Source organism: Hyla sarda, chromosome 4 (assembly GCF_029499605.1).
Source record: "Hyla sarda isolate aHylSar1 chromosome 4, aHylSar1.hap1, whole genome shotgun sequence".
Classification (NCBI taxonomy): Eukaryota; Metazoa; Chordata; class Amphibia; order Anura; family Hylidae; genus Hyla; species Hyla sarda.
In genome coordinates this window covers 295854404-295881923 of record NC_079192.1, presented here as the reverse complement: position 1 = coordinate 295881923, position 27520 = coordinate 295854404, and the positions used below count along the sequence as shown (strand labels likewise).

General features: G+C 40.4%; 1 protein-coding gene across 1 annotated transcript in view; it reads left to right on the top strand.

Annotated features, from left to right (window-relative positions):
• MYBPC1 (myosin binding protein C1) overlaps positions 1-27520 on the top strand; it is a 388140-nt gene that overhangs the window by 323914 nt on the left and 36706 nt on the right. The window contains exons 21-30 of the mRNA XM_056574562.1: positions 6129-6295; positions 6620-6782; positions 7389-7495; positions 7589-7725; positions 7839-7998; positions 9184-9288; positions 9585-9773; positions 12117-12251; positions 12734-13138; positions 14183-14554. Of these exons, the coding sequence (XP_056430537.1) occupies positions 6129-6295; positions 6620-6782; positions 7389-7495; positions 7589-7725; positions 7839-7998; positions 9184-9288; positions 9585-9773; positions 12117-12251; positions 12734-13138; positions 14183-14554 (1940 nt within the window). The remainder of the gene's footprint in view (positions 1-6128; positions 6296-6619; positions 6783-7388; positions 7496-7588; positions 7726-7838; positions 7999-9183; positions 9289-9584; positions 9774-12116; positions 12252-12733; positions 13139-14182; positions 14555-27520) is intronic.

The following is a 27520-nucleotide window of genomic DNA, read 5'->3' as shown; positions in this document are numbered from 1 at the left end:
TTGAATCCATCCATACCTTTTATTAACCACTCCAGTGCCAAGAAACAGTTTAAAAAGACATGCAGACTAGGATTTAAAGCCCACTGGGTGTTCCCCTGAGCTGCTAGAGCCCGGAACAGTTTCCCCCCTTACCAGTTGGCCACTCGCCTCTGTGCTGGGCACCTCCTCTACCCTCCTTATTGACAACCACTAGACTGTTCTGTGATTTCTGTCTCCCCTGTAATCTAGCAGCTGAGAGGAACACCCAGCATGCTCCACACAGTGAGGCCCTTACTTTATACCCTAAAAACCTGCTGACAGGTCCACTTTAACATCCCAAATGTAGTCAGACACACTTTTTGACAAGATGCTGACATATAGCTAGAATGTACTGCATTACACAGTGTGATCATAACTTTATACAAAAAATTAAATTATGTAAATTATTAATGGACTAAAGGTCACAATTGTGTCACAGAATTGTTACTTATGTAAGACTTAGGCCCCTATTACACAGAACGATTATCACCCTGTTTAATAGGGCCAGCAATCAGCCAATGACCAAGAAATGCTCATTTGTCAGCTGAACTCTTCCTTCTGATTTTCAAAAGATCATAATTCATCTGCTGTACATCACCCCCATGTAATAGGGCATATGAGGATGATGAAAGAATGAAGAAAAGGGCCACAAAAACGATCCTGCAATTGTTCTTGCAAAGCCTGTAAATATGTGAATGGGACTAAATATCTTGATAGTACTAATGATGGCAAATGTTTATTTAACCTTTAAATTGTAAAACATCTAACATTATATTTGCCTGTAAGTATACATGCCCACTTATTTATGTAGGGCAAAACTAAGAGAGAATTTCGCCGGCGTGTTCTTGAACATGTCAGTGACATTAATCATCAAAGGGACAAAGCTCTGGCCAACCATATGCGATCATGTCATTCTAATAATCTTGGAGCCCTGGAGTTTCAGGTACTTGAGGTTATAGTAATGAATCAAAGAGGTGGCGATGTGGACAGGCAGTTGCTCCAGAAAGAGGCACAGTGGATCTTCCGGCTTGGCACACTCTCCCCCAAAGGGTTAAATGGTCACGCTCATTAAAACAAATTTTTGCTATTTCATTCTTTATGGTAAATAAAAAATATTTCTAATATACTTTGTTTTAACAAAAATTACGTTTTCTGTTTTATTTGTGCTTAAAAAAGCTAAAGAGCACATTTTCCTCCAACTCATACACAGACTTTGGACTGAAGCCCAAACACAGGAAGTGCAGCCTGGAGTGCTGAGGGGGGTGTGTCCAGCCAACAGCATATGGCAGTTAAGTGTGAGAGGTGCTATGATTGGATGAGGCTGGACACACCCCTCTCAGCACTCCAGGCTGCACTTCCTGTGTTTGGGCTTCGGTCCAAAGTCTGTGTATGAGATGGGGAAAAATTTGCTCTTGAGCTTTTTTAAGCACAAATAAGACATAGAAAACTTCATTTTTTTTTAAACAGAGTATATTAGAAATATTTTTTATTTACCATAAGGAGTGCAATAGCAAACATTAGTTTCAATGAGAGTTACCATTTAAATGATTGCTTATCTTTTACATAGTTTATTTAACACCTGGTTGTGTATAGTCCCTTTACTACTATTGATGAGTTATTGGCCTTGCCATGTCTGTCATGCTTTGCCATGCCCATCAGTTTCTGTTCCATTTATGTTCTTATTCCATTTTCTTATGTCCAATTGTTTTCTGTACTGTGGTGTTTATTAATTACTATTTATAAGACTCTCTGGAAATCTCCATAGTGGCAACCTCACTTACTATAAATCATTACGGATATATCTATTATGTGTTGTGCTGATCAGTATCTTGTGGTCTAGCATCTAATATATCGGAGGTCCGGGAGCTTTTTGTTACCAATCCAGTTATTAGGGGTTGGTTATACTTAATATTTACTCCGTATATGTGTTTGAGGGTATTATTTTTGTGGTCATCTGTAATGCCTAACACTGTATTTTAATTTAATTCATACGCCTCTTAGCATTGCCATATAAGCAATTAACCCATCACCTTGGCTGGGATGGCTGGTGGTTGCCTTAGTAAATTTTTTTATAATAAAATATTTGCCGTTTATGTATCTGCCACTTGATATGATATGCCTGGGCCTGGGTGACAATCATTCATTACTGTGATATGGTATCTATACTATTATATATGCCGATGTTTCAGCACGCAGGCCCCGGACTAGCAGTGAATCAACGCCTGCGCTATAGCCAATCAAGCTTTTTAGCCTATATTTAACTGTGCGCTTGCGCCGGCAGCGCTGTGCGCTTGCACTGGAATCAGCCAAGCGTTGTAGAAATCACACTTTTGTATGCATGCGCTAGACGGCCATAGTATCCCGTAGCTGGAGCGCACTTCCCTACTATGGAACGCATGCCAGCGATACTCTGGAGTTCCGGTGGTTGTACCGCGTTATTTGCAGTACACACCGGTAGGTGATATATTCTATTATATACACTATATATATAGCAGAGCCTGTACGCAGGTTAGTTAGGTAGGCCCTTCCATTGCCCACCACAGGGGTAATGTGATACATCTTGTATTGGGGACATATGGCTATGGCAACTACTACCAATGTTGATAAGTATTCCCAGAGTGGGCCATTACACACCTGGCAGTTTATCTCTATATGTATCAGCACCACTAGTTGTTAGGCTATTGGTGGATTGGCAGTACATTTAGGAGACTGGTGTTGAGCATTTATCATACACCACTAATACTATCTGTTTGCATATTCTATTGATATTCTATGAGGGTAGTAGTATTTTACCATGCCATCGATTTTTCAGTGTTGGGTTATACTGTTGTCTATTTGAGTGACAGTACCGCTAGACAGGCTGTGTTATCTGCTACTGTCTGTATTGACTATCCTTTACTGGTTTAGCTATATCCATATCCTGATGTAATTTGTTCCCTGATGAACCCGTGCAGTACGAGATGGGGAAACGCGTTGGAACAGCAATTTATTCTAAACTATATTGAGGAACAGCAATGTATAATTAACTATATTGATACTCTATCTGGGCATTTTACCATATCTTGTATATATTTTTAAAGTGTCCCTTATTTCTATCCAGCTGTGTGTAGTGCCGTGTGGGCTCCAGGGCCTGGTACTGTATATATCTTGCTGATATTATTTCTGTCTTGCCTTATATCTAGTTTGTTGTTTATTTCCCTCACTTTATATTAGGTGAGGGAACAGCACCATGGTTGAGGTCACCGTATTAAGGAGGTGGGTCCCTCAAAAGGCAGGGACAGTTGGTGAGGGTGGGCTAGAGTTAGAGAGAACTATATCTCCTCTATTACAGTCTTTCTAAAATCTACATATTACCTACATAAGGGGACTACTGCATTTCCATCAATTCCATCAATACACACAGTTGGAGGCTGTATTGTACACTTGTAGGTGCTTTTCCATAATTTTTCATTGTGTAGTATTAATGAGCGCCAGCTTGTTTTATTAATATAAATTTATTATTAAAAGTTTTAGCACTTGTTTGCAGAGACCAGAGGTCTTGTTCTGTCGGTGATCCTTGATACACAAAAGGGCATTAATAACACATATATGGTATTACACAAAATATTGAAAAAGTATACATGGATTCTGGGATGAAATTCCTGATATTGTAATCAACTGCATGTCTGTTTCAATATTATGCTACAAGATAGAGATGAAGATGAAGAGTGCAACAATAAAGCATAAGTATACACAGATTTCAGGGCAAAACTGCTCCTGAATAGAGCATGTGAGATTAAAAGAGATACACCCAAATAAGATGTAACACAGAAAAGGCCAAAGACTCATATAAGGGTAAAGTGCATTTGTACAACCCATCAATGCTTGCTAAATTGCTGCAGCGGCCTAGAGACAGTGATGTAAGGAATAGAAATGTAGCTACAGACCCATACAGTAACCAGGACTTACCCCAGTTCCACACCAGACCACAACAGACATACAGTTTATTAAATTTACAAATTTATTGATAAAAACTGAATTATTGAACAAAACCCGAATGGAGGAGCGTATCCCTCAGGATCCTTAGGTGGCATTGTGTGCAGCTTTCCTATGCAGCTAAAAGAGTATATATATATGTATGTAAATATTAGATCATTTACCATATTTGTTGGTATAGGGTACTGTATAAAAGGAGACAGTTAGGATGTGCTGTACCTACCTATTTCTGCTTAGCTTGATTGTACTCTGAATTTTTCTTATATATGGAGCGTATATAGGGTTGTAAATAGATAATGTGCATCTATGAAGAAAAGAATGAACAATATTAGTGCTGCTGTATGTTTGCGGTGGAGCATTGAGCAGTGGGGGGATATTCACAATATCTCACCCTGATGTTTTATAAGTCCTATGAATGTGCTGAAATCCATGTCCTTTTTGCCCCGCAGGTGCAATTGGGTTTCCAAGTTTTAAATCAGATGGATTATTCCTTCTGTAATATCGTGTGACAAACACGTTTTTTTTAATGCATATATATATATATATATATATATATATATATATATATTGATGTGAAGAGTCCCCTTCTTATACCCAAGTGTAAGATAGTGTACCTGAGGTAGCAGAATATGCTTCAGTTGTGGAGAACGGGGGTCCGGATCCTTGCGGGTCTGGTCAGGATGAACACTTCTTTGATGGAGCCAGTCGGGAGACTGCCCCGGCCGGTGGCGTCTCTACCGTACCTGGTTGATCTGCGTTGCACATTTGGCGAGTTGGTTGCCGTTAGTGATGTCACTACAGGAGTGCGAATTGTCCAAAAAACCTCCGACGCGTTTTGAAGGCAATGTCGGCCTCCTTCGTCTGGGAGACAAATACGAAGGAGGCCGACATGATCTAATATTTACACACATATATATTCTCTTTTAGCTGCATAGGAAAACTGCACACAATGCCACCTAAGGATCCGGAGGGATACGCTCCTCGATTCGGGTTTTGTGCAATATTTCAGTTTTTATCAATAAATATAGCATTTTTTATACACTGTTGCGCCAGTATTTATTTATTTATATTTTTACATCTATAACTACCCATAACTATACAAGGCAGCAACACACACCTGTATATGATAGTGTGTATGTATCAAATGCACTCTTATATATATAGGTGTGCAAACATAGATTTATAGACATATTGCTGTCTGATATATCCACTTGTCACCCACTCCAGGGGAGCTCTAGTGAAACATTTAACCACCTTTTGTATATCAAGAAAGATTTATCATTATTATAAAACTGTGCCATGGAGTAAACATTTACCAGTGCCATACTTTGCCCAAATAGGAGTGTGTAATCAATGCACCATTTTGGGTATTATTTAATACTATTTTAAAATTACTGTAGAACTATAAGCTTGTTTTTAGTTTATCATATATGGTATATAATACATGGTATGTTCTCATGGGCGGAATTTATTAAGACCAGCTTTTCCATGCAGCTTTTGCATGACAGAAAACTACCGTCTGCCATTTAATTTTCCCCATTGTCTTTTTACATTCAGCATATGAGCTGAAAAAACTGCCAAAAGAGTGCATATGTCCTATGTATCCAAAGCTTTCCATTAACCCCACAGATGATAAAAGAAACTGTAGTTTGCTGCACTCTCTTGTATAGTGAGTCTGTGCAAAAAACATACAGTTCAGTATAAATGTTTTTTTTACATTGGGGCCTATGGGTGATGTATGCCATTGTATGGCATGTATTGTTATAATGTTGGGCTATTACATTCAGCTCTGTTCACATGTTTTTTTTTTTTTTTTATGGCTGTCGTAGACACTGGGGTAATCTCCTTATGTATGCATTTATTTAGCTTGAGACCTAACAGGTTGCATTTATGCACACTATAGAAAAATATAAAGTCATATTTGAGCAGAAATATTGTTAAATACTTTCTAGAATTCTGTCAACCTATGTTACTGTTTGTGTAGACTAATAGTAAGGCTGCATCATTGATGCATAGTAATCACATGTCATTGATGCACATGGGTGACTGTAGTTTAAGTATAGCTCTCAAGTCATTTGTTGGGAAACACTGATGTGCATGCTTAAGTGGAACAAGTAATATTTCTATTCTTCCAGGTTTAAAAATGGTGTGGAAATTACAAATGAGCCAAGGTCAAGATACAGACTAAAAGTGGATGGTAAAAAGCATATACTGATTATAGATGAGGCAGACAGAGGAGATTCCGCCACCTATTCTGTGATGACCACTGGAGGTCAATCAGCAGCACAGCTTCAAGTGGACTGTAAGGGCTTTTCTCAGATGTCTCATTTGTCTTCTGCAGTACAACATTGTATTTCTTATATAGTTACATAGTTACATAGTTAGTATGGTTGAAAAAAGACATACGTCCATCAAGTCCAACCAGGGGATTGAAGGGAAGGATGTAAGGGGATAAGGGAAAGGGATGTAGTTTTATAATTCTGCATAAGCATTAATGTTATTATGTCTCACTAATGTGTTTATTTTAGTGTTTTGCGTTGCATATATGTAGCCCAGTAAGCAAAACCCAGCAGTGACACCTAATGTTCAATTATTCCTCAGAAAATGTCTCTTTTTCTTATTTAAGTGCGACCTCTGAAGATATTACAACCTCTGACTGATATGACTGTGAATCTTGGCAAGGAAATCAATCTGAAGTGTGAAATCTCTGAGAATGTGTCGGGAAGATGGTACAGAAATGGACAGCTCCTCCATGGCAGTGACCGTGTGAAACTATTTCATAAGGGAAGGTGAGATCATGCTAACATAGCTAATTGATTTACTAGTCAATTGAAGTGTCATTTTTTTACAAAAATTTCCTTTTCTTACAATATTTGAAATGTGATATAAACCATTATGATATCAGTTGAAAGGGTTCATCCGTTCAAATTATTTTTTTACCCTAATATGTCCATCCTGAATAATAAAATAATGAAAGCTCCCCTTCCCTGGCTCCCCTATAGCCTCTGGCATCAGGACGCCCTATCTCAGCCACTTTCTGCTGAAAGTCTGCTTTCCAAAGCTGGCAGGAGCTTTAGACAGGACGTCACACCGTTGCTCAGCCAATCACTGGCCGCAGAGGAGTCCAGCCTTGGTCAGTGATTGGTGAGTGGCACTGTCAGTTTTCCCCATGGCAGACACCACGCTTTGCAACTTGGAGGGAAGCCATTGGACTGTGTTACCCTTATTAAAAGCATTATAGTTTGGACATCTGTTAGCCCAAATGGCACTAAAATATTGTGGTGTTATGTATTAAGGCACCTTTACATAAGATCAGAAACAATAAGTAAAGGAGAAATGTCAGAATAATGTTTAAACTAAAAACTAATAAAGTGTTTGATTTATCACTTTAATAGGAATCACAGATTAGTAATAGAAAATTGTCTAGTGGAAGATGAAGGTGACTATATATTTGTTCCAGATCTTTATTTAATCAATATTCCAGCCAACGTACATGTTATCGGTCAGTATACCCACTTTCCTATCATATACTTTTTAGAAAATTAGGAAATGAAAACATAATTCCATGATTCCGTAATGGTTAACTTATTTGCAGATCCTCCCAAAATCCATTTTGATAGTCTAAATTACCCGGATAACACGGTGGTGGTTATAGCAGGAACAAAGCTAAGGCTTGAGGTGCCTGTTACTGGAGAACCAGCCCCTAAAATTATTTGGAGCAGAGGAGACAAGGTATATTTTGTTTGCAACTATTGCTGCTAACATAAAGTAGATGTGCAGTCTGGTGACTTTTACTACTGTGTACAGCAGTAAACCCCTTTCCTTTTCATATTATATCCCTGCAGTGGATCACAGATCTCAGCGGTCGTATCAGGGCAGAATCATACCCTGATCATGGACTCCTTGTCATTGAAAATGCTGAGAAAGACGATACTGGAACATACAGGATTATGGTGAAAAATGAGGCTGGTGAAGCTGTTGCTCACATCAAAATAAAAGTAGTTGGTAAGTCAAAGTTATTTAATTATGTATATGCCTAGTCAGTAGACTATTAGACCAAACTGGTTGCACATTTTAATTTAAAATCACAAAATAAGTGAAACTTTTTTGGTCAGATCTGGTAAGAAAACTCTCCTACTGCCACATATATCATAGATGCATATTCAGAAAGACACATATGACGTATGTATTGTACTCGGCTATCTTCGGTAGTTCAGAGAATCAATGGAGTGACAATGCACCCGTGTGACCGTGGCTCCATTCTCAGGGAGAACATACCATTCCCAGAGTAGGCTGTCAGGGTCCGGACTAGCGGCTGATGAGGACACTGGAGGTGGATCCTCTGTGCCAGAGAGGCGATGACGCGGGTCGTACTGGGGAATCGGTTCTAAGCAGTTACTGGTGTTCACCAGAACCCGCCGCAAAGCAGGATGGACTTGCTGCGGCAGTAACTACCAGGTCGTGTTCCCCAGTAGCAACTCGACCTCTCTGACAGCTGACACTGGCGCGGTACACAAGGACTAGACAGAGACAGAGGTCAGATGTAGCAGAAGGTCAGGGCAGGCAGCAAGGTTCATAGTCAGGGGCAACAGCAGAAGGTCTGGGTACACAGGCTAGGGAACACACTAACTTTCTCAGGGCACAAGGCAACAAGATCCGGCAGGGACAGGAAGGGGAAGTGGGTTAATATAGTGTGGGGAAGTGATTGAACAGATTGGGCCAGGCACCAATTAGCGGTGTGCTGTCCCTTTAAATTTTAGAAAACCGGCGCGCGCGCCCTAGGGAGCGGGGCCGCGCGCGCCAGGTCGAGACAGACACTGGAGGAGGGTGAGTAGAACGGGGCGCGATCCGCGAGCAGACCTGAGCCGCCACGTGGATCGCGTCCCCACCGGCACGAACACAGCAGCGCTCGCGGTCAGAGATAGAGACCGGAGCGTTGCTGTTGACAGAACGCCGTTACAGAGGCTCAGTCTCCATTCATAGGGGGGAGTCTATTCTCTGTTGTGGAGAGCATGGAGGATTCCAGCAGTTGCCCCCAACAATCAGACTACTAATCTAAACTTTTATGGGCAAATTCCGTAAAAGTATGTCCAGCGCTAAACATCTACAGAGCTGTTGAATAGACTGTGTATTTTCTTCCCCTATTTCTTTGTGTTTTGCTATTACATCTGTCATTTTTTTTTTTTTTAGATATCCCTGATGCTCCATTAGCTCCAGATGTAACAGAGGTTGGTGAGGACTGGTGTACTATGAAATGGGAGCCACCATTATATGATGGAGGATGCCCGATTCTGGGTAAGTCAAAATGTGATGTGCAACAACAGATGCAGCTCTCACCAATCTGGTTGTCCTAAAGGGGCACACATGAAGGGAGGCCTACATCTGATTACTTGTTATAATAGGACCTATGTATATTAGCTATACCTATAGAATCAATCAATGTAAATTTCATAACACTTGATAAGACTATTTGCTCTCTATAAGATTATTTAGCAGTATGATGTACTTCTAATAGTCCAATAATCATGATATCGAATATTTTCAATGTGTTTCTAAACAAAAAACAAGATTAACCAAGACTTGTTTTATAGGATACTTTATTGAAAGAAAGAAGAAGCAAAGCTCCAGGTGGATGAGGCTCAATTTTGAACTATGCAAAGAAACAAATTTTGAACCCAAAAAAATGATTGAAGGTGTTGCATATGAAGTCCGCGTCTTTGCAGTCAACTCAATAGGAATTTCTAAACCAAGCATGCCCTCCAAGCCCTTTGTCCCACTGGGTAGGTGCCTGCACTAAGGAAACAGTACGCAATGTTGCACTCAGCAATATTTCTAAAGCTAATGGGCTAACAGAACTTATTGATCGCTACCTAAAAGTAGACAGTAGTGCATTTCCTTCTAAAATGAGCTGCATGGTTACATATTGATGTGTAGGTTTACCTTTGGAATCTCTCTCTTTATGAGTTGCAGTGATAAGATAAAGACTAGGGGCAGCAGAGGTAAAATACAATTTCTTACTATGTTAACACTGAGGCAGGGGAAGGGAAGACTATTAATGCTACTTCTCATATAGATTTAGGCTTAGTTACAGACTACAAACTTTTAGCATTCACTGCAGTAATAAAGTTGAGTCAGTAGTATGTTGTTCAAGAGCAAGTAGGGATCAACTAACAGATATGGGGAAAATCTTAGCGAGAGTAAAAGTATACAGTACTGTAAAGGAATTAGGGCTTGTTCACATCTATGCAGAACACATATTAGGAGCAGAACAGCGAAAATGATGCCAGTGCCGAATTTGTTACATGACAGACACACAGAGCAAAATGGATCTCATTCACTGGGTTTCTAGAATGGTATCTGACATTTTACTGGTCCAAATAGATGTACATGTTGCGCTGTTTTGTCTGGGATTCTTACAGAATATGTAATGTGGCTTCTAAAGGAACCTCGGACACAGATGTGAACAGGGCGTTACTGTTTATATATTTTCTTACAATACAGTATCATAATAATTTACCGAAGGCTTTTCTTTAAATTTAAACTTTAAATATAAATCCCTTTTTCAGCTCTGTGCAAGGTCATGTGTTTATATGACTATGCTAGAAGCAAAACCAAAGGGAAAAAACATATATTTTATAAAAATCCATAAATGTTTTTCTCTCTTCAATGGTTTTATATTATTTTTCTAGTTGGTGCTGTGTAGTGTCACTAAATACACATTTCAGACATACCGTATATACTCGAGTATAAGCCGAGTTTTTCAGCACGATTTTTCGTGCTGAAAACACCCCCTTCGGCTTATACTCGAGTGAACTCTCCACCCGCAGTGGTCTTCAACCTGCGGACCTCCAGAGGTTTCAAAACTACAACTCCCAGCAAGCCCGGGCAGCCATCGGCTGTCCGGGCTTGCTGGGAGTTGTAGTTTTGAAACCTCCGGAGGTCCGCAGGTTGAAGACCACTGCGGCCTTCGACATCATCCAGCCCCCTCTCACCCCCCTTTAGTTCTGTACAGTACTCACCTCCGCTCGGCGCTGGTCCGGTGCTGCAGGACTGTCCGGAGAGGAGGTGGTCCGGTGGGATAGTGGTTCCAGGCTGCTATCTTCACCGGGGAGGCCTCTTCTAAGCGCTTCGGGCCCGGCCCCAGAATAGTCACGTTGCCTTGACAATGACGCAGAGGTACGTTCATTGCCAACATACTTCTGCGTCATTGTCAAGGCAACGCCTCTATTCCGGGCCCGCAGCGCGGAGAAGAGGCGCCCCCAGTGAAGATAGCAGCCCGGAACCACTATCCCACGGAACGACCTCCTCACCGGACAGCCCTGCAGCACCGGACCAGTGCCGAGCGGAGGTGAGTACTGTACAGAACTAAAGGGGGTGAGAGGGGGCTGGATGATGTCGAAGGCCGCAGTGGTCTTCAACCTGCGAACCTCCGGAGGTTTCAAAACTATAACTCCCAGCAAGCCCGGACAGCCGATGGCTGCCCGGGCTTGCTGGGAGTTGTAGTTTTGAAACCTCTGGAGGTCCGCAGGTTGAAGACCACTGAGGGCGGATGATGAGAAGAGGATGATGAAGGGGGGGTGTGGAATGATGACAAGAGGATGATGAAGGGGGGGTGTGGGATGATGAAGGGGGGTGGGGATGATGACAAGGGGATGATGAAGGGGGGGTGTGGGATGATGAAGGGGGGTGGGGATGATGACAAGGGGATGATGAAGGGGGGTGGGGATGATGACAAGGGGATGATGAAGGGGGGATGTGTGGGATGATGAGAAGGGGATGATGACAGGTGATGATGATGAGGGTCTGGATGATGACAGGCGGTGATGATGATGAGGATGTTAATGACGGGTCTGGATGATGACAGGGGGGGATGATGTATTTCTCACCCTAGGCTTATACTCGAGTCAATAACTTTTCCTGGGATTTTGGGTTGAAATTAGGGGTCTCGGCTTATACTCGGGTCGGCTTATACTCGAGTATATACGGTAGTAACAGAAATGAGGGTTCTCGCTGAAAATGGAGAAGGGGGTCAGTTTACTAGGCAGACAAATGAATCACTGATAATTCTACAGCATGTTTCTTATTACATTAGTGTTGATCTATTCTATGTGGTTCCTTTCTAGCTGTCACAAGTGCGCCAACCATGTTAACAGTAGATGGTGTAACTGACAACACAGTGACTATGAAATGGCGTCCTCCGGATCACATTGGGGCTGCAGGTTTGGATGGCTATGTCATTGAGTACTGCTTTGAAGGGGGTAAGTATACAATGCTTGCATTTTTTTTCCCTCAACATAACTTACACATGACATTGAATTGCAGAAGGGTGTCCTTAGTGATATATCACATGAATGCACATTGTAAGTGATTACAAATAGACTAACAACCCTTAAACGTTTAGCATCATCCAACAGTGTCTTGGATCTTGTTGCAAACATTAACCAGAATGTTTTTAAGTTAATTGATACTTTTATATTGTTACATCAATCCCATGTCAGGTAAGTACATTAAATAGATTGCAAGAAAATGGCATGCAAGCTAGCTAAACAACAATACTGCCAGTGATAAGAAGCATGCAATAGATGTTGCCTATTTAGTCTGGAATGCATTGTTTATTACCTTACACACACTTGTAACTCCAAAGTAAAAAAAAAATAAAAACTAACGCACAAGTCAGACAACTGCAGACCAACCCTTAATCCTGAAAACAGTATTTCTGAGGTTGGTGACTCTTTACCAGGAGGAGATGAGAAGCATGAGAAGCCTGAATTTACAGATCAGGAGTTGGATTTGTTAGTGGATTGTGTGTCTAAGGATGGGCCACATTTATGTGGTGCTTTGTCTGCAAAAACCACCAAAGCGGAGAAGAGTAAAATATGGGCAGACATCCAAGCCAAGGTGAACACCAAGGGTGGCAATAACAGGTCCATTGCAGACTTGAAAAAACGGTGGAATGATCTCAAAAAGCAAACCAAGAATAAAATATTGAAAACCCAAAAAGAAAGTAATGCCGAGAATACCGTAGTGCCTGAGCCTGCAAAGGATCTGTCTCCCCTGGAAAAACGTGTGGAGGCTATGCTGAAGCTTGAGGAATTGGCAGAAATCCCTGATATCGAAGATGACCTGCAGGATGATATAAATGGAGGTAAAGCAGTATGAATTAATTTTTACCATATCAACGTCCATTGTTAATAGTACTGATGACTGTTTTACAATAGCCAACAAGTGTAGGGAAATATGGTTTATATAGCAGGCTACTGACTATGTGAAAATTGGAATCATTTATTTTTTTTACTTTTAATGTGAATTAAATCCAGTCTTACATCTTTCTAAATATATATTCCTATAACCATACCCTGGAATACTTTAAAGAGTATAGCAGTATTAACTTAAATTGCGTTTGTCATGCTGCAGAACTACTGGCTCCGTTTATCAGCCCTTAATGAAATCTACAAAGAAGACCCCAAATGGAGTCTACTGTGCAGAAGTCAGCCCCCGGCTTAACTCAGCAGCCCTGACATTGAGCCACTTGGGAATAGGCAAAGAAAATACTTCAACTTTTTATTGCCGTAGTTAGCCCTAAATAACCCAGGGTTCAATCTATAGATTTATAATTTAGCAAATCCCATTAAATTAATGAATCTTAATTAAAATCCAATGCAGCCTCAGCACTCCTTAGCAGTCTTTGTACATCCATATGACCACTGCAACCAATCACTGGCTTTAATGGTCCATACATGCCTGCATCACCACTTGAGGCCAGCAATTGACTCCAGAGGTCAAGTGAATGTATAGAATGAATTTATGACATGAACAAAGCAAAGGATTGCCAGACCAATGGATAATCAGTGCTTGAGCAATAGGGGATTGAACAGGTGATTATTGTCGGAATTTTTTTTTTTTTATTGAATAACATTTCCTGTTCCAGCTTAATTTTTTAACTGTAAGAAGAGCACTTAAAGATAATTCCCAAAAATATTATGAATAAACATAAATTAAAAATGGTAACACATGCTCTTCAAAGATTTTGTTGGTCAAGAGAAAGAGAGTAAATACATTGTTTATTGTGCATCATGCTGAAAAATGTTATTTTGTCAGTGGCAAACTAGTAGTTCTTGTTAAAGCAGAGTTTTATATCCAATAGAATGTGAATCAATAAATATGTCTGAGGTTGCCCCATCTTTACCAGGAACTTCAGATAAGCCGAAACTTACTGATGAAGAGCTGAACATTTTAGTGGATAACATTGCCAAACTAGGGCCCCAACTCTTTGGAGCCCAAACAAGCCCTGCAGATAAGGATAAAATGTGGGCGGACATCCTAAAGCAGATAAATGCTGTGGGGGGCAAAAACATGTCAATTGAGGAGATCAAGAAAGCTTGGAATAACCTCAAAAAGCAGACCAAGAAAAAAGTAGAGAACAACAAGGCTCAGAAGATACTGGAAAAGAAAGGAAATAAAGCCAACTTTATCGAGCTAACGCCAATAGAGATACGGGTAGAAGCTTTGTTACAAAACAACCAAATCTTTTCTGAAGACTTCCATGAGGAGCCTGATGAAGGTAAAACCTATATTCCTGAACACATCTTGTTGTGCTGCATACATGTGCTTTACCATTCATACACTGACTCCTTGATTCTGTATATACAGATATACAAATATATGTAGCTGACCATGCAAAAGCTTATCTCTAATGCAAAAAGTTGAATTTGTGATGGCTCTTATATATTTCATTTTTGCTTTAGAGAAATGCTGTACATTATCTGTTGTGCACATGTAGTATTTACTGTTGTCATGCTATCATGCATTTTCTACTGTTACTAAATTTCATGCCAATCCAACCATTCAAAAGGGGTTCTTCACCTTTGTCTAAATGGAAACTACCTGGTCTCCATAGAAGAGTCTACATTGTTGTAAAATAGTAATATAGAATGTTTGACTTCTGTAGCCCTATATACAGAGGCTTTGTTCTAGCCTTTAAAGATCAGGCAGTTTCACTTTAGATATACGGGTAAAGGCCCTTAAAGGCTATTGACGCTTTCTAATGTATGAGAAACATTTTTTTATTAAGACCTATAGAAAAAATGTTTTATACTACAACTAGGTATACATTCAAAAGTGTCCATAGCCTTTAAATAGATAACTGAAAAAAAAAACATTTTAACCATATGATAACCTTTGGACAACAGTTCATTGCTTACATATAGAATTGATCTATATAAAAAGTTGAGTAGCAACTTGTTATCTTGTACTGATCCTGACCTCCAGCCTATAGTTGCGTCTATAATAATGCAGTCACCAGAGTAAAAAATCCTGCTCGCACATTGAAACTATGTTCACACACAGGTTTTTTTGAGCCATTTTTTCAGCCACTAAATGGCTGTTTTACAGCTCCAAAAAAGGCTACAAATTGTCTGAAAAAATAAAATGGACCGAAAGCAAAAATGCCTAATACCCAGACCAGATTGTTTTGGTCAATTTATGTAGCTGTATTTTTGAAAAACATTGAAGCAAAGAGGATTGATAGAAAAAGTCGGCAGACTCACCAAAGACTTCTTTTCCAGGGTAGTTTCTTTATTTCATACTCACATATAAAAAGGTAGATACAAAAGATGGGAGAGGGATCACAGTGGGGGGTATTCACTGTCTGGCGACAGACTCTGTTTCGCTCGGTGCTCGAGCTTCTTCTGGCCTGAACAACTAGGAATAGTAGGCTGGTTCTTATACAGGTGGGTTCACAGGTCTAATTTCTTAGTACCTCCCAACTGTAGTGACGTCTGGTGTGAAGGCGTTAGCTTAAACACAAGCATAGATTACGCCTTCCGTATACCTTCTGTCATAAGAAAACAGCTTATTATAATAAAAAAAAAAAAAAGAAGAGTGATTTAAAAACAAGGGGCATAATCCACTTTGTCATTCAAGCCTAAAGGACCTGTTGCTGCGGTATGGATAATCCAATATGTTTCTCGCTGCAACAGGAGGCGGTTGAGATCAATACCTGGTCTGTATTTAACTCTCTCCACTCCGGAAAAGGTAAGTACTTCTGGTTTTCCGCCGTGGGCTTCCACTACATGGGATATTAGGCGAGGTGCCCCTTTAAGTGTGCGCAGTGAGTACATATGCTCACGTATTCTCGCGCATAACTGGCATATAGTTTTTCCAATGTAGTAGAAGCCACATGGGCAGTATATAACATATACTACATGTTTGGTACGACATGTTATTAAATCTGTAACAGTGTGGGTTATTGGGCCCATTCGCATCGTTTTCAATTGTGCATTAAATTTGCAAAAATTGCAGGATTTACAAGCATAATTCCCCTTTGGTATAGAACTTTCTAACCATGTTACCTCTTTCTTAGGGAGTGTTTTTCGACTTTTTAACAGAATATCACCTATCGATTTGTTTTTTCTATATGAAATAAGTGGTTTGCGGCTGGCTACTTCTTTTATGTCGGGATCCCCCTCTATAATGTGCCAGTTCCTTCTAACCGCTTGTTCAATTATATGGTTTATAGGTGAATTCTGGAACGTAAAAGAGAATCGTTTTTTAGTTGGTTCCGATTTTTTCCACTTTTTGCCCACTAAAAGATTTTTTCTATCCAAAATGTCTGCTCGCTCTTTTCCATCTTTTATCAGCTTACTAGGGTAGGAGCGTTCTAACAGGCGTTTAGTTAAATCTTCTGCTTGTGTGTTATAAGACTCATCAGATTCATTGTTTCTCCGTAATCTTACGAACTGACCGTATGGGACACCCTTCTTCACTGAACTAGGGTGAGAACTATTGTAGTGAAGAAGGGTGTTCTTAGATACGGATTTTCTGTATCCTTCACTTGTAAGTCTGTTGCCTGTCACTAATAGTCTCAGGTCCAAAAATTCAAGTGAGGTACCTCCGTAGTGTGAGGTGAAAGACATATTCACTGTATTTGTTAAATTAAGGTGGGTGACAAAATCATTGAACTGAGATTCTGAGCCTGACCATGCTATGAGAATATCATCTACATAACGCATGTACAATTTCACTTGTGAGATGTATGGGTTCTGGGATGAAAAAATAATTTGGCTTTCTAAGACTGCTAGGAACAAATTTGCGTATGTACAGGACACCGGGGTACCCATCGGGGTCCCGGTGTCCTGTCTATACCACTGGTCAGCAAATTGAAATGTACTGTTACTTAACAAAAAAGTAAGTGCCTCCTCTATAAATAGGATGAATTCTGCAGACTTATTAGACCATTTTAGGAATTCTTTTACAGCTCCTATACCAGCTTCGTGGGGAATTCTGGTATAGAGGCTGACCACGTCAATGGAACAAAGGTTCCAGCCTGATTCCCAATTCATTGTTTGGATTGTTTGTAGTAAATGTAAAGTATCTTTAATGTAGGCTGGTATAGAGGGGAGTAGAGGGGATAGTAACCATTCTAAATAGTGAGACAAGTATTCGGTAGTAGACCCCACTCCCGAGACGATGGGGCGTCCCGGGGGTGGGGTCTGTGCTTTGTGTACTTTGGGAAGGTGGTACCATGTTGCAGGTTTGGGTGCCTCTGGTATGAGGCGTTCCGCGTTCTTTTTAGACAGCATTCCTTGCTCAACAAACTTATGTAGGAGTGTAGTTAGACCTTTAAGGATTTTAGGAGTCGGATCAGTTTTAAGGGGAGTGTATGTAGACCTATCACTTAATTGCCTTTCGGCTTCTTGTGTGTATATGGTTTTGTACATAAGTACAACACTTCCTCCTTTATCTGCTCTAATTATCACAAGGTCATCTCTCTTTTTAAGCTCATGGAGTGCTGTTTGTTCTGCTTTTGTTAAATTAACTGGTATTTCCTTATACAGTATAGATCGAACATCTTGTAAAACTGAGTTTTGGAATAAATCTAACTGCCCCCCGGGTGGTATCGGGGGGTTAAATCTAGACCTCTTTCCTTTGGTGAATGGTAACTGGTCATATTCCTCTTTTTCTACATAATTAGGTTCACCAAAATCTCTCGCCAGCATTTCTATACATTCCTGTTCTAGTAGAGTGCATTCTTTGGGAAAAAAAACCTAGACTATCTATCATTGCTGGTGAATCTGCTTCGCATTTTGTCTGCTCAGTGGTATTTTTATTGTAGAAAAATTTAAATAGATTGATGTCCCGTAACGACTTAGCCAAGTCTATTTCGAATGTCACGGGGTCGAACCGCTCTGTCAGTCCATAATTCAGTCCTCTCGATAACAATGAGACTGTCGCTTCGTTTAATGTCTCTGAAGTAAGGTTGATAACATTAGACAGAGGGTGCTCCCGACCGGTTCCTTCATGGTCCTGTCTCAACGGTCTGTTTTTCTTTTCTTTGGCTCTTTCAGATCTTTTCTTCCGTCCTCGCCGTGTGTGTCTTTTCCTAAAGGGTGGACTCTATCAATTGAATCATGATTGCTGTCTTTGATGTTAATGTCCTTGTCCACATTGGGTACGGTATCCATGCGGTTTCTTGACTTAAACTGTGATGGACGTCGTGCTTGCTGAGGCCTTCTATTGGATGGTATAGTGGGTTTATGGTACCATAAGAACTCTTTATCTTGGTCATAATCAGTTTTATCCCTCAAGAATTTTTCACGTTTCTTTCTCTTTACTTCATCCTGTAAAGAAACTGTTCTGTTTTGTAACTTAGGGAAAAATGCACGTATTTGTTCATCTGAAGCTCTTTTACGGTATACAGATTTAATTCTTGTAAGAATTTTTTTATTATAATAAGCTGTTTTCTTATGACAGAAGGTATACGGAAGGCGTAATCTATGCTTGTGTTTAAGCTAACGCCTTCACACCAGACGTCACTACAGTTGGGAGGTACTAAGAAATTAGACCTGTGAACCCACCTGTATAAGAACCAGCCTACTATTCCTAGTTGTTCAGGCCAGAAGAAGCTCGAGCACCGAGCGAAACAGAGTCTGTCGCCAGACAGTGAATACCCCCCACTGTGATCCCTCTCCCATCTTTTGTATCTACCTTTTTATATGTGAGTATGAAATAAAGAAACTACCCTGGAAAAGAAGTCTTTGGTGAGTCTGCCGACTTTTTCTATCAATCCTCTTTGCTTCAATATCTGTGACTTATTACTCATAGTCAGAGCACCACCAATACTTCGGGGAACACTCCAACACGTCCCGTAGTCCAATTACATGAGAATATCAGCAGCAGTGCCGGACATTATACTCTTTGTTTGAACATTTTACCTCTGAGAACTTTGCATTGTCCTAGAGCACGCTAACATGACTGATACCACGCCACAAAACATGGACACGGACACGGAAGGGATGTTGAAAATGATGGAGGAAATAACACTCACAGGGAGAGAGGATCCAGGGGGGTATTTTATGGAATGCAATCTAAAAGAAGATATTGAGCTCATTGATATAAAATCCTTAGAGCAACGCATTCTGAGCCTATCTGAGAAAGAAATCAATATCTTCTGGACTATCAACTCACTCCAGTCCTACCTGCACAGTGAGCGCACTCCACGTGGATTACGAGCGTACAAAGCACCTTTACAATTCCAAGATGACCTCACGTTTGTTAATTTATGGAAGCAGGCACACCATGAGCATTCCATAAAACTGTTACAAATTGTGCTCACTAGAAATAGAATAGAGCACGATAAGCTTAATGAAGATCTTACAAGAATTAAATCTGTATACCGTAAAAGAGCTTCAGATGAACAAATACGTGCATTTTTCCCTAAGTTACAAAACAGAACAGTTTCTTTACAGGATGAAGTAAAGAGAAAGAAACGTGAAAAATTCTTGAGGGATAAAACTGATTATGACCAAGATAAAGAGTTCTTATGGTACCATAAACCCACTATACCATCCAATAGAAGGCCTCAGCAAGCACGACGTCCATCACAGTTTAAGTCAAGAAACCGCATGGATACCGTACCCAATGTGGACAAGGACATTAACATCAAAGACAGCAATCATGATTCAATTGATAGAGTCCACCCTTTAGGAAAAGACACACACGGCGAGGACGGAAGAAAAGATCTGAAAGAGCCAAAGAAAAGAAAAACAGACCGTTGAGACAGGACCATGAAGGAACCGGTCGGGAGCACCCTCTGTCTAATGTTATCAACCTTACTTCAGAGACATTAAACGAAGCGACATTCTCATTGTTATCGAGAGGACTGAATTATGGACTGACAGAGCGGTTCGACCCCGTGATATTCGAAATAGACTTGGCTAAGTCGTTACGGGACATCAATCTATTTAAATTTTTCTACAATAAAAATACCACTGAGCAGACAAAATGCGAAGCAGATTCACCAGCAATGATAGATAGTCTAGGTTTTTTTCCCAAAGAATGCACTCTACTAGAACAGGAATGTATAGAAATGCTGGCGAGAGATTTTGGTGAACCTAATTATGTAGAAAAAGAGGAATATGACCAGTTACCATTCACCAAAGGAAAGAGGTCTAGATTTAACCCCCCGATACCACCCGGGGGGCAGTTAGATTTATTCCAAAACTCAGTTTTACAAGATGTTCGATCTATACTGTATAAGGAAATACCAGTTAATTTAACAAAAGCAGAACAATCAGCACTCCATGAGCTTAAAAAGAGAGATGACCTTGTGATAATTAGAGCAGATAAAGGAGGAAGTGTTGTACTTATGTACAAAACCATATACACACAAGAAGCCGAAAGGCAATTAAGTGATAGGTCTACATACACTCCCCTTAAAACTGATCCGACTCCTAAAATCCTTAAAGGTCTAACTACACTCCTACATAAGTTTGTTGAGCAAGGAATGCTGTCTAAAAAGAACGCGGAACGCCTCATACCAGAGGCACCCAAACCTGCAACATGGTACCACCTTCCCAAAGTACACAAAGCACAGACCCCACCCCCGGGACGCCCCATCGTCTCGGGAGTGGGGTCTACTACCGAATACTTGTCTCACTATTTAGAATGGTTACTATCCCCTCTACTCCCCTCTATACCAGCCTACATTAAAGATACTTTACATTTACTACAAACAATCCAAACAATGAATTGGGAATCAGGCTGGAACCTTTGTTCCATTGACGTGGTCAGCCTCTATACCAGAATTCCCCACGAAGCTGGTATAGGAGCTGTAAAAGAATTCCTAAAATGGTCTAATAAGTCTGCAGAATTCATCCTATTTATAGAGGAGGCACTTACTTTTTTGTTAAGTAACAGTACATTTCAATTTGCTGACCAGTGGTATAGACAGGACACCGGGACCCCGATGGGTACCCCGGTGTCCTGTACATACGCAAATTTGTTCCTAGCAGTCTTAGAAAGCCAAATTATTTTTTCATCCCAGAACCCATACATCTCACAAGTGAAATTGTACATGCGTTATGTAGATGATATTCTCATAGCATGGTCAGGCTCAGAATCTCAGTTCAATGATTTTGTCACCCACCTTAATTTAACAAATACAGTGAATATGTCTTTCACCTCACACTACGGAGGTACCTCACTTGAATTTTTGGACCTGAGACTATTAGTGACAGGCAACAGACTTACAAGTGAAGGATACAGAAAATCCGTATCTAAGAACACCCTTCTTCACTACAATAGTTCTCACCCTAGTTCAGTGAAGAAGGGTGTCCCATACGGTCAGTTCGTAAGATTACGGAGAAACAATGAATCTGATGAGTCTTATAACACACAAGCAGAAGATTTAACTAAATGCCTGTTAGAACGCTCCTACCCTAGTAAGCTGATAAAAGATGGAAAAGAGCGAGCAGACATTTTGGATAGAAAAAATCTTTTAGTGGGCAAAAAGTGGAAAAAATCGGAACCAACTAAAAAACGATTCTCTTTTACGTTCCAGAATTCACCTATAAACCATATAATTGAACAAGCGGTTAGAAGGAACTGGCACATTATAGAGGGGGATCCCGACATAAAAGAAGTAGCCAGCCGCAAACCACTTATTTCATATAGAAAAAACAAATCGATAGGTGATATTCTGTTAAAAAGTCGAAAAACACTCCCTAAGAAAGAGGTAACATGGTTAGAAAGTTCTATACCAAAGGGGAATTATGCTTGTAAATCCTGCAATTTTTGCAAATTTAATGCACAATTGAAAACGATGCGAATGGGCCCAATAACCCACACTGTTACAGATTTAATAACATGTCGTACCAAACATGTAGTATATGTTATATACTGCCCATGTGGCTTCTACTACATTGGAAAAACTATACGCCAGTTATGCGCGAGAATACGTGAGCATATGTACTCACTGCGCACACTTAAAGGGGCACCTCGCCTAATATCCCATGTAGTGGAAGCCCACGGCGGAAAACCAGAAGTACTTACCTTTTCCGGAGTGGAGAGAGTTAAATACAGACCAGGTATTGATCTCAACCGCCTCCTGTTGCAGCGAGAAACATATTGGATTATCCATACCGCAGCAACAGGTCCTTTAGGCTTGAATGACAAAGTGGATTATGCCCCTTGTTTTTAAATCACTCTTCTTTTTTTTTTTTATTATAATAAGCTGTTTTCTTATGACAGAAGGTATCCGGAAGGCGTAATCTATGCTTGTGTTTAAGCTAACGCCTTCACACCAGACGTCACTACAGTTGGGAGGTACTAAGAAATTAGACCTGTGAACCCACCTGTATAAGAACCAGCCTACTATTCCTAGTTGTTCAGGCCAGAAGAAGCTCGAGCACCGAGCGAAACAGAGTCTGTCGCCAGACAGTGAATACCCCCCACTGTGATCCCTCTCCCATCTTTTGTATCTACCTTTTTATATGTGAGTATGAAATAAAGAAACTACCCTGGAAAAGAAGTCTTTGGTGAGTCTGCCGACTTTTTCTATCAATCCTCTTTGCTTCAATATCTGTGACTTATTACTCATAGTCAGAGCACCACCAATACTTCGGGGAACACTCCAACACGTCCCGTAGTCCAATTACATGAGAATATCAGCAGCAGTGCCGGACATTACACTCTTTGTTTGAACATTTTTGAAAAACATTTTTGACCCTCAAGAAGAAACTGTGTTGGAACATAGTTATACTATTGCTGATGAGCCACAATTTTGTGTCAAATGTTTCAAATTTAAGCACACAGCTATTTTGACATGTTTACTATGCTGCTGCACCAAAGAAGAACAGGAAAATGTGGTTTGTCTGAGAAGTGAATGTGCCTTATCAGTACGTGTATGGTATTGAAGGGTATGCAACCTAAAATGCAATGCTATGCAGCAAAAAAAATGCACTAAAACTTTGATGCATTACTTTTGCATAACTAAACAGTAGTGAGACAATACAATTGATAGCATCTTCTCAGAACAGTGTGGACGGCCTGTTCGACACAGCCGTTGCTCCTGCACTACACAATGAACGGAGGACTGGAGGCACTGTGTTGTGGCCAGGCCTTGTTTCTGTTGCTCATCTCCCATTCACTTGAACAAGAGCTGAGCTGCAGTAATGTGGTGCTACCACCTCACATTGAACAGAGCAAACAGCTTCCTGCCCCGTCCACTGTGTAATGTGGCCACTATGGCTGTGCCAAACAGCTGATCGGCATTGGTGATAGGTGTCAGTCTTCTGATGCGCCAAATATATGAATAAGCATAAATCACTCTAATAAATCTGGCGACTTGAAGTCTAAACATTATATGGTTTTAGAAAATTTTCTCAATGTCTGCACTGATCTGCTGATGTGTAATGTGTGTCCAACTACACTGGGGTTCAGATATAGTAAGCTGTTAAGGATGTGTCTGACAGCAAATATGTTGACTGTTACTAATGACAACCGGCATAAGTGTAATTGGAGTTCTTGGATATAATATAGGCTTTGACATCAGATCAGTGCAAAATAAGTAATGCAATGCATTCACAATGTTACTTAATGTTTTATATAGATTATATCTATATTTATGCTGTATAATTGTGCTCAAAGGTGTATATATGCTTCAAGTAACTGATTCCCCAGAAACAAACTTAAAAGTACTAGAATTACTAGTACTTCAATGGTGCAATTTGTTATACTAATGCAGTGTGAAAAAACAGCCCCTAAACCTGAATGTTAATGCCCAGTGCTTTATCTATGTACAATTTTATACTGCAAGAAAATTTGCAATGATCACCAAAAAAATCCTTTCCTATTATTATTCACTGGGTATTACCATTTCTGCTATATTGTCTCTATTTTCTTTTTACCTACAATTTTATTCTATCAGCTGTGTGCAATGCATTAACATCATCATTCTGTTTTCACACCATTTTCAATGATACCTGAACTTTTCCAAAGGGCAGGTTGGGACATATCAAGTATTCTGACATAAGGACTTGAATTTGTAGTTAGAATTTGCTAGATAGTAAGAAACATTAAATAAAATGAATGTTGCTTGGCATCATGATGGCCATCAAACATTCTTAGATAAAATCAATGTCCAAGCAGATTTACTGCTATCTAGTGATAATTTCCCCATTTAAAAAAAATGTTTCACAAGACTCAGGGCGACACAGAAGAAATGTCATTTGGTACATTTCACAATGCAGAAAAAGCAAGTCTTTGGAACTTGAGAACCAATTATCTATTATTTGTAATACCCAACATATTTTACACACTGTACACAAAATGTGTAACTCCCATTGTTTCTTAATGAGGCATACATTTCCCATGATGCATCTGAATTTGCAGAGATATAGTGGTGGTGCCGTCTCATAACTGCACTTGTTCTGAGTACTATGTAGGTGCAGAAAGTGATAGATCAGTGACCTAGATCTCCGGTCACCTCACACTATAGAGTACTATATAAGTAATATTGGTTGGCAACTATTTTGTTCATCAGACAGGGATCAAATAACTCTAGAGCAGTAATGTAACCTACAGATGCAGCTGAGCTGGGATGAAAGAGGTGACACTGCAGGAATTCTGGTGGTGAGTTAACTTTATATGGGCAAAAAATGTAGTGCTTCTTAAACTATAGTAAACATCAAAATGACTGACTGTTTTACATAAGAAGCTAATACTAGAGGGATTTACCAGTGATATACTACATACAGCATATATACCATAGATATACACTGAAATATGTATTTAAAGTATCTATATACATCAGATTATTGTTACCCCAATCTGGTCATTAAGACAGATAGAATGTGATGTATAAAACAGAAGACATCTCCAAATAACCAGAATAAGCTTTTTCTTAAGACAGCTCAATTTCAACTAGAAAGCTGTTCCATCATCTCACTTAATGGCCCATACAGTAGCATTCATTTGTCATTGCTTCAAGTCATCATACGCTTTTGCTTGCTCCTGTCTTTCTCATATACATTTGAGTAATTTATCCATAAGCGTTGCAAGATGCAACATGAAGATGATTCTCAGCCTGCAAGATACTAGAAGACATTATGGAAGACTTTTTACAAAGACCAGTGCTTTTCCTATATGATAAGAACATTTACTTACAAAAATGTGACATGCCATTAGTTCTCCCAATCTGTGAAGCCTTTGATCACTTCAATCCATTAGGAGTCAAAACTTGGATGTGTTGTGGTGACCTAATGACTGACCTAAGCTGATGAAAAAAGTACCAAGAAGTATTGGATGAAGAACATGAGAAATGAAACACCTCTCAAATCTCTTCAGTGTTATTTTCAGGCCAGTTTTGAAAAAATTAAATAAGGCAAAAAGGTAGTGCTATATGGTAATATTTTTATTGTTTTTTCTATGAGTATTCACTATACAGAATACAGTGATACCTCATTGAGACGACCACCCAAAATCACATTGAAAAATCATCTTCTTGTCAAAGAAGATAGAACATAGGGTAAAACTGAAAAGGAAATCTGGTCTGGATAAGGTGCAGTCTTTAGGAGAGGTCTCATTGTGTATGCATCCCTTACTGTAGTATACACACAGACTGAAACAACACAGACTGGAGAATCAGACTAAGACAGTCATCTTAGGCTGGATTCACATGTGGATGTAGCTGACAGTGGGATAACAGTGGGGGTAAGGAGGGCTGATTTCCCTGGGCCCATAATTCTTAGTAAAACAAAATATGCACCCCTAGCCTAGTCCAGTTAATACTGTGTATAAAATATATGTATCACCACTCACCCACTTCGGTGCATGTCAAGTCAGGCCTGCCAGGCAGATTCCCAGTGGGCCACTCACTCAGGAGGGTGTCTGGGCAACCCCCCCCCCCCCCCCAAACACACACACACACAAAAATGTCCTGGTCATCATCAGCTTTAGTACATGTACCCTCGGCATGGCTTCTCATGCAGTGCAAAAAGTGTGTAAAGCTTTCTCCCCCTACACCAGTGATGGCGAACCTATGGCCCCCGTCACAATCCGGACATCCCTGTGTCCCGAATTATACTGCCAACCTTGTGGGGGGAACTATACTGCCAACCTTGTGGGGAGAACTATACTGCCAACCTTGTGGGGGGAATTATACTGCCAACCTTGTGGGGGAAATTATACTGCCAACCTTGTGGGGAGAATTATACTGCCAACCTTGTGGGGGGGAATTATACTGCCAACCTTGTGGGGGAATTATACTGCCAACCTTGTGGGGGAACTATACTGCCAACCTTGTGGGGGGAATTATACTGCCAACCTTGTGGGGGGAATTATACTGCCAACCTTGTGGGGGGAATTATACTGCCAACCTTGTGGGGGGAAATTATACTGCCAACCTTGTGGGGGGGGGGGGAATTATACTGCCAACCTTGTGGGGAGAACTATACTGCCAACCTTGTGGGGGGAAATTATACTGCCAAACTTGTGGGGGGAATTATACTGCCAACCTTGTGGGAGGAAGTATACTGCCAACCTTGTGGGGGGAACTATACTGCCAACCCTAATGTGGGGGAACTATACTGCCAACCTAATGTGGGGGAACTATACTGCCACCCTAATGTGGGGAACTATACTGCACCTAATGTGGAGAACTATACTGAACCTAATGTGGGGGAGCTATATTGCACCTAATGTGGGGGAACTATACTGCTCCTAATGTGGAGGAACTATACTGCACCTAATGTGGGGGAACTATACTGCACCTAATGTGGAGAACTATACTGCACCTAATGTGGGGGAACTATACTGCACCTAATGTGGAGAACTATACTGCACTTAATGTGGGGGAACTATACTGCCAACCTAATGTGTATTCTGATTTAATTGCTGTGCTGGCACTTTGAGGGGAAAAAAGTTGGCGTGCATTACGGTTCGGGCACTCGGGCTCAAAAAGGTTTGCCATCACTGCCCTACACTATAGAGATGCACTTAGTGAATGCAGAGCGGTGCTTTCAACCCAAGCATAGCCTATAACTTGTCATAGGCACCTGCTTTACCAATCACAGGCTTTCCTTTAGTGCAGATGGAGCTGCCTGGCTGGCAACTGCAGCACTATGAAAGTTGGGTGGGACAGAGTATATCACTAAGGTATGTTTGTATCATAGGCGCTGTGTTACCCTATTACATCCACAACACCAGTTTACCTGCTACTAATGCCCCTTACTCACTCATCCCCTTAGAA